Source organism: Selaginella moellendorffii, unplaced genomic scaffold, assembly GCF_000143415.4.
Source record: "Selaginella moellendorffii unplaced genomic scaffold, v1.0 SELMOscaffold_54, whole genome shotgun sequence".
NCBI classification, from domain to species: Eukaryota; Viridiplantae; Streptophyta; class Lycopodiopsida; order Selaginellales; family Selaginellaceae; genus Selaginella; species Selaginella moellendorffii.
In genome coordinates, this window is record NW_003314315.1 from 983228 (window position 1) to 990399 (window position 7172).

Genomic DNA, 7172 nt, shown 5'->3' on the forward strand with positions numbered 1-7172 from the left:
AAACCCTAACTTTAGGTTAGGGGTGAAGATGGGTGTGGTGAGATTGATCACCAGGCTCGCAAATCCCGCGCAGCGAAGGTGAGCTATGGATCTTTCGCCCTCTTTTCTGATCGATGCGCGCTCTCACAGGCATTGGGTTCCAAAGAAGAAGATTTTGGGCACCCCCGAGCTCAATCGGATCTACAATGGCCCTGGCGTGGATCAGGACTACGGTAACGATCGAGTGACTGTTCTTGGAGCTCGCTCTATCGATTGAAAGCTCTCTCTTTCTCGCAGTGAATAGCGAGAAGTACAAGACCGAGATCCTCCAAGCCAAAGCTCGGATTTTCAACTACGTGATTGGGAATGGATTGCGATCCGGCCACAAGATTCTCAGGAGGAAGCTCATCGGCCCGGAGCTCGTCAAGTGGTACCCATTCCCCTTGCAGCATTTGGATCGGCGATTCAAGGATCCAACCGAGGAGAGGTATGAGAATTCTTCCTTCACGCAAATTTCTAGTCTGTTCTTGCGGATTGATCGCGCTCTCCTCTTTCCAGGCGATACCAGAGATTGCAAAGATTGAAACGAGCGGGCAAAGGAAGACCGAAGAAAGGCCAAGGCAAGCGAGCGACCGCCAAAGCCAGCAAGAAGAAATAGAGTTTCTAGGGTTCTTGAGAGGGATAGGAGTTTTAGGGTTCTTGGGGAGATCGATGGCGATGGCGATGGCTCTAGGCAGGAAATGCGGCTTGATCCCGCGGCAATTGGTACAGTTCTTTCGTTTCTCTCGCATCGCAGCGCTCTGATTTGGATGGATCGAGCGCAGCAACAGGTGCGCGGCGTGTATATCGACTGCAAGGGGCTGAATTTCGAGCAAGCCATGGCGCGCTATGGCCGGAAAATGCGACAGGACAAGACGCTCAACGATCTGCTCAAGAAGGAGTACTACGTGAAGCCGTCGGAGCAGCGGCGCCAGGCGGAGAAGGAGCGCGTCAAGCGAACCAAGAAGAGGCTCTTCCGGGAGAAGCTCAAGTTCGTCTTGATGTTGCGAGCAAGGTTTGCATTTCTCTTTCCCTCCCTTTGTTCTTCATTCACCATAGCTGGTTTTCTTTCTCATCGGACAAATCCAGCTTTGTTTTTATCATCTCCCTCTTTGCGAGATCTTGAATCGCTTACTGATGATCTTCTCCTCGTTTCCAGAGGGCTGTGATCGAATTTTGGTGATCTTTGATTTGTTTTCCTCGCTACTAGAGTAGAGGTACTGTTCTTATGAACCAACAAGAGCCCTAAGTTTCTTTTCTATCATGGCCTCGGGAGGGCCTCTTCTCGGTTTCGACGACCTCATCCATGATCTCAACAAAGACCCCTCTTCTCCGAATTTCCCCTGGTTGGATCGCCCATCAGCAGCGCAAGAAGATCATCATCTCCCTCTGGATCTCGATCTCGTAGACGTGCTTCCTCTTTCTTTCAATCCCAAGCAATACCATTGCAGGAAATCCAGGAGACTTGCCGCGATCTTAATGCCGCATTGGAGCGCCCGGGCTACGCTTGGACCTCACTCAACCAGAAGGTGGGTCGCCTCGATCGTCGATTCCTCCGCAATTTCTCATGTGAGCTGTGTGGAAAATCTCACCTATGCACGAGCCTGGCGGCCGCAGCCGAGATCCTTCGAATCAGCCACGCGAATTTCGCGTCATTGCTCCAGAAACTCCAAACCCTGCGCGCGATTGTTGGCAGGGGAGAAGGAACCCTAAAGATGCTATAAATGCCGATTTTCTAGGTTGAGTATATTCTCTTAGGGCAGGGCGTGCCATAAGGGTTTCCAACGACAGCGCGCCCCTCATCGATAGAGCTGGCTCTGCTCCATCTTCCCTGCGACGCGCGGTAAGTCTCCCTCTCCCTCAAGATCTATGCGCTAGAATTCTCGATTTTGCGCTAGAAATCTTGATTTCTACAGTAGGAATTGCTTTGGTCGGTGTGTGCTCGCATTTCAAGGGAGAATTCGCTGTGTGCTTTCTACCCGATTTTTTCGAGTACCAAAACTAATGGTTTTTTGTTCTTCTCTTTTGTATCCAGATTATCGAATCGAGAGTGTGAGGCTTCTTCCAAGAGGGCAATTGTTCTAGAATGTTTGGAGGTGGATACAGAAAAGACGATGGATTGCCTGCTGTAAGCACTGCGAATATTTTCTCTGCGCTTGAGCGAAAATCCAGCAAGAAGAAGTTGGACAAGCATGCATTGCAAAGCAGCCAGAGTAAGCAGCAGGAGGACGCTGGCCAGTTTTGGGTGCCAAGTCCGGTTACCGTCAAGTCTTGGGCCGATGTCGAGGACGACGACGATTACTTTGCGACCACCGCACCGCTGCCAGCGATCTGGGGCCAGACAACAACAAAGTCCTCGCAGGAACCCTCCGTGAACCATGACTTGAATCACTTGGAGGTAACCATCTTTTCTCGTGGTTCTCCCCTCTCTTTCTTTTCTTCTTCTTCCTGATGGTACGCTTGTTTCTTGGACAGGATTCCGAGGTTGACGAGGATTTTGACGATGATGCCGACGAAGAGGTCGAAGAAGAGAAAAGCGAGGAAGCCGGTGTCGTGAGTTCAGGACAAGCTGAGCAACGTCCTCAAACTCCCACGGTACTTCGCGAGCTGGACAAGCAGCTCTCCAAGAAGGAGATCAAGAAGAAGGAATTGGCGGAGCTTGCGGCAGTCCTGGCCGAGTTTGGCGTTTCCACGGAGGAGACGAAGAAAGAAGCGAAGAACGGTACGTAACGAAATAACTCGCTTCCTTCCTTCTCTTCTCGGGCTTACCGGCTTTTAACTTCCAGAAGACGACGAGGATGCCGTTCCGAGCAACGACGGCGACGCTGCAAACAACGAGGCGGAGAGGAAGATCGCGAAGAAGAAGAAGCCCAAGAAGGAGAAGACCGCTCCTGCCGTGCCCGTGATCATGGAGGAGATCGAATCGAACGTGACGGCGGTCGCGGAGCCGATGGACGTTCTCATCAAGAAGAAGCTGGTGGCGGGCAAAAAGAAGAAATCCGTCAAGGAGAACAGCTCCGCCGCCACGAGCAAAGTCGCCGCCGAGGCCGCCGCTCGAGCTGCAAAGCTGGCCGCCGCCAAGAAGAAGGAGAAGAGCCACTACAACCAGCAGCCAGCTCGTTGATTGCCGCCATGGATCTCGATCGCTTTCCATCCAGCAAGCTCCGGGACGCGAGAAAGAAAGATCACAAAGACAATGTTCTACCATCATTATATTATAAAGTCGTGTTCTTTGCCTATTGGCTGAATCTCTTTCGTGTCCTCTTCGTCTACAACGATCAAAAACTTGGAACTAACTTGCGTGAGCTCTTCGTCTGCACGATCAAAGTAGCAAGTATCCTAAACTCGAAGCTAACTTGCGTGTCCTTGTCGTCTACACGATCAAAATCAGAGGACCAACGATCAAAATCTTCGCAGACACGAAACAAAGGATAATACTTGAAGAAACAAACGATCTTACAAGGAAAAATTGCGTGATAAGACTGGATTACAATGAACTATCGCGTTTAAATCTTCTTCTTCTTCGAAAGATGAATGGAGGCATGTTCCAATATCTCAGAACAGAAACGCTGCAGCGTTTTTGGACAAATAGCAGTGGTATGAGTAGCCATTTTTTGGTGTGTTTTTTTTCTCTTTTTGTTTGAGAAATCAGCAAAGAATCGTACCTTTGTTTGCAGTTCGTTGTCATCTTGCCAAAAGCGAATCTTATGATGGCAGCAACCACACAGACTTTTGAATGAATCGCCAGGAACGGAAGCCATGGATGGATTCATCACGAAGCCTGGAACCTGGAACCCAACAGCAGCAAGCAAGCAAAAAAGAATAGAAGCCAAGAGAAAGAATCGAGAAGATAAGAAAGAGCAGAAAATCAACCACGAGAAACTTACCCGCAGCGCAGCGAGTAAAATGTGTTCTTGAGAGGCTTCTTCTTTCCGACTGAAAACAACAGTTACTAGAAACGAAGAAAAGGAGAAGAAAGAATCTGCAGAAACGGGACGCACACGTAAGTGAGCAACAGAGAAAGGAGAAAAATCGAAGCTTTCCATCGATCGAGGACTGAGCGAGCAGAGAAATGAGGGACGCAAATTTGTAGCTGAGGGGAATGAAGCCTGGTCCGACACAACACGATCTCCAGATCAAACTGTGATGCTTGTTTCTCAACTTTGCGATTTGATCAGATCTCGGCGATGCTGTCTCGAGCCAGGCAGCACTCCCCGCAACATAAACCTCTTTGCTTCATCTTTCGCTCTAGAGTCTAATGTCTCGCTCGAACGATCGACTGCAAGATGTGGGAGAGCTTCTCTTTTTCCCTTCCTGGAAAGGATGATCCAGATCTACGTGCTGCTGCCATTCACATCGCAGTGGATCGAATCGATCGATTAAATTACAGTGACCCAGCAAACAATTGCAGCGGGATGGAGAGGACTGAAGAGAGGAAGGAAAAAACGACTTCTTCTCAGGAAGAAAGTCAAGGAAAAGAGGAGCGAGCGAGCGAGCGAGGGAGAAATGGTCTGTCCGGCCACAAGCTTTTATAGAAGAAGATTCAAGAAGGAAGGCACGCCAGTAACAATCAATCCTGGATCATAGAATAGATGGGTCAGCTGCCCCTAAAAACCTATCGATTTTTCTCACACACTCCACTCTCTCTCCGTGCTGCGCGAGCATTCATCCCACTGCTCCAGCGAAAAAAAAAATTGACACTCCACACATCCACAACCAAGACGAAGAAGAGGAGAAAGAAAGAATTCTTCCACTCGTTTTGTCGCTACTTTTAGTTTTGCCCTAAAAAACACTCACAGACGGAATCAGCGTCACGTCACCGCCAAGTTGACGGCGCCGCTAACTTTGGCGCCCCTCGTACGGAAGCCCTGTCATTGGCGCATTATTACTTCCGTTGCCCTGTCTCGCCTAAATTTTTTCTTTTCTACGTGCTCCTCAACATTGTTATTTGTTTCCTGCCGTACAATGATTTTCCAACCATATCTATTTGGGCCAGGGCCTGGCCAGCCATCTGAATTTGGGCCAGGCAGGGCCGACGTGGCAGGGGCAACCACGTGCGTGCATTTAATGGGCCTAGAGCGGTCATAAATAGGCCCATTGTCCCAAATGCATGGCATGGGCCACATTTCTTCCTCCTTGTACTGGGTGGAAAAAAACTTGGAACCTCTGTCCAACATGGACTAGTACTACCACTATTACTACTACTACCACAAATTCACTCATCCATCAAAACCATCCAGCCAAGCAAAGAACTTAAAATTCTGGTTTGACTAACACTCAAGCTTATGAGTGTGTATGATTCAACATACTTGTATCAAGCCCTGTATGTACATTGGTAGACAAATCAAACAAACCCTCTAAGTACACAATTGCAACTGGGTGGTGTTTAGGGTTTGAAGATGGAATATTCTTTGCCTATACTACCACTCACCTGACCAGGTGGTTGCTCCATTGGGCATTGGAGATGGATTTATGGCCACCGTACAAGCTACACACACCCCTAGCAAAATTTTCTAGGTCCTCTTAAATATACTACTGGCTTGTCAAGTGTCTTATAGTTTAGTTATAGTTTAGTAGAGCTGTTGTTCTAATAGTATTTTTTTGGATTTGATTATCGATCTCAAGTTTGGGATCAGCAAGATCTAAGCATCAGCAAGCGATCACCATAGTGTCGAGTCTTTATTTTGCAAGTATACACTGTTGTATGGCCTACGTAACGCGTAGGTGGTACAGCCCTAATGTCACCGACATTGCCCCCCGAAAAACATCTCCAGCTCCCGATTTAAGGATCACACCTTACCAAGCACGAGCAGCAGTGAGCGCAGTAGTAGCAGCAGCAGAGAAGCATTGAGTTTGAGACGTCTCTCTCATGTCATTTAAGTAGAAAAAAGAGAGGGTTTTATTTTTTCTTTAAAGAAGACGAAGACCAAGAAACAAAACAAGTTAAATTCAAGGAGATTCAGTTGCTCTACGATCACGGATCTCAAAAGATTCCCCCGCTGTTTTAAAAATACGCTGCTCTTTCAAGTCTTTGTCCGTGCTTGTAAAAGTTGCAGGCAAGCTGTGTGTTTTACCTCGTAAGTAGCCACCAAAGTCAAACAAGCAAAGCCAGCCAATGTGATACACATCGTATCAAGAAAATGCCCGCCACCTTTTCCTCTGTCTCTCTTTGCTTCGTTTTGTGTGTAGTTTTTGTATCGTTTTGCAAGGGAAAGAAGAGCGCCCATGAAGGAATTTCCTTCCTGGTGTAGATGAAACACGAAATCCGGCTGTGTACAAGTCAAACGCCAATCACAGAGAGTAAACTATGTTGTCTCGAGACCCGATCCCCAAGATAAGAAATGTTAGGACTACGCGTCATCACCAAGTTGGGAGAGAAAACTATAATTTATAGATGATCCTGATACTGCTCATGAAAAAGAGTTCCATTTCTCCACTAAGATTTCAATTGTCTCACATGTGATGTGCTGAGGATCTATGCAAGTGCACAATGTGGAGGAGATTCTTGCAAATCTATCGAGCACTTGCGATCTACTGGAGGGAAAGGTCCTCCACTTTCAGATCGAGAGAAGCCCGCATTGCCATGACAGATTGGTGGCCAACTTTCTTGTCCAAATGTACGGCAGATGCGGTAGCCTCGAAGACGCTCGGAAAGTTTTTGACACCCTTAGCAATCCCAACGTTTTCTCCTGGACAATGCTCATCAAAGCATATGCCCAAAACGGGCATCTTGAAGGTGCACGAAGCATATTTGATGCGATGCCTATCCGAGATCTTGTCGCATGGAACACCATGATAAAACTTTATACAGACAATTTTCGTTTGGATTCGGCTAGAACAATGTTCAACCTTATGCCGCAAAGGGACGTTGTCTCCTGGAACTCCATGATCAAAGCAAATGCCCAATCCGGACATGTGGATAAGGCTAAAGATGTATTTGATTCCATGCCGGAACACAATTTGATCTCGTGGAACTCGGTTCTCGCCACACTTGCTCAAGCTGGAAGAGAAGAAGCAGCGCAGGATGTGTTTGATCAAATGCAACTTCACGACCTAGTCTCGTGGACTGCGCTGCTCGTCGCATATACTCAAGCCGGGAATCTCCTTGTCGCAAAGTCAACGTTTGATAAAACGCCAGAACAAAACACAGTCTC

The 7172-nt window shown here is 47.8% G+C and overlaps 3 protein-coding genes and 1 long non-coding RNA gene across 6 annotated transcripts in view; 3 read left to right on the forward strand and 1 right to left on the reverse strand.

Moving 5' to 3' along the window:
• The first annotated feature begins 16 nt into the window (after window positions 1-16).
• Window positions 17-1279, forward strand: LOC112350759. 2 transcript variants are annotated; one of them, XR_002993879.1, is made up of 6 exons: window positions 17-78; window positions 130-212; window positions 277-466; window positions 538-744; window positions 804-1033; window positions 1178-1279. XR_002993879.1 is itself a non-coding variant. In XM_024687555.1 (4 exons), the coding sequence occupies exons 1-4, from the start codon at window positions 29-31 to the stop codon at window positions 635-637; spliced, it is 423 nt and encodes a 140-aa protein (XP_024543323.1). In that variant the 5' UTR covers window positions 17-28; the 3' UTR covers window positions 638-1277. The 2 variants fall into 2 exon arrangements, 1 of the variants encoding a protein (XP_024543323.1); XM_024687555.1 differs by having other exon boundaries at window positions 538-1277.
• A 469-nt stretch (window positions 1280-1748) lies between these two features.
• LOC9661698 (nucleolar protein 12) lies at window positions 1749-3266 on the forward strand. 2 transcript variants are annotated; one of them, XM_024687552.1, is made up of 4 exons: window positions 1749-1861; window positions 2054-2416; window positions 2494-2740; window positions 2805-3266. In XM_024687552.1, exons 2-4 carry the CDS (start codon window positions 2105-2107, stop codon window positions 3140-3142), a joined length of 897 nt encoding a protein of 298 aa, XP_024543320.1. In that variant the 5' UTR covers window positions 1749-1861; window positions 2054-2104; the 3' UTR covers window positions 3143-3266. The 2 variants fall into 2 exon arrangements, with proteins under 2 accessions (XP_024543320.1, XP_024543321.1); XM_024687553.1 differs by having other exon boundaries at window positions 2808-3266.
• Window positions 3267-3434: 168 nt separating this feature from the next.
• LOC112350760 lies at window positions 3435-4754 on the reverse strand. Its single transcript, XR_002993880.1, has 2 exons — window positions 3684-4754; window positions 3435-3587 (listed from the first exon to the last, which is right to left on the reverse strand). It is a non-coding gene; the product is annotated as an uncharacterized LOC112350760 (long non-coding RNA).
• A 1741-nt stretch (window positions 4755-6495) lies between these two features.
• Window positions 6496-7172, forward strand: part of LOC112350788 (pentatricopeptide repeat-containing protein At4g02750-like) — a 3324-nt gene continuing 2647 nt past the window's right edge. The window contains exon 1 of the mRNA XM_024687601.1: window positions 6496-7139. Within this exon, the coding sequence (XP_024543369.1) occupies window positions 6496-7139 (644 nt within the window). The remainder of the gene's footprint in view (window positions 7140-7172) is intronic.

Bases quoted from the DNA above. Each gene is read 5' to 3' on its own strand.
- LOC112350759 (XM_024687555.1), top strand. From the start codon at position 29: ATGGGTGTGGTGAGATTGATCACCAGGCTCGCAAATCCCGCGCAGCGA. The intron at 213-276 runs GTAACGATCGAG...TCTTTCTCGCAG, and splicing joins TGGCGTGGATCAGGACTACG to TGAATAGCGAGAAGTACAAG. The intron at 467-537 runs GTATGAGAATTC...TCCTCTTTCCAG, and splicing joins AAGGATCCAACCGAGGAGAG to GCGATACCAGAGATTGCAAA.
- LOC9661698 (XM_024687552.1), top strand. From the start codon at position 2,105: ATGTTTGGAGGTGGATACAGAAAAGACGATGGATTGCCTGCTGTAAGC. The intron at 2,417-2,493 runs GTAACCATCTTT...TTTCTTGGACAG, and splicing joins ATGACTTGAATCACTTGGAG to GATTCCGAGGTTGACGAGGA. The intron at 2,741-2,804 runs GTACGTAACGAA...TTTAACTTCCAG, and splicing joins GAAGAAAGAAGCGAAGAACG to AAGACGACGAGGATGCCGTT.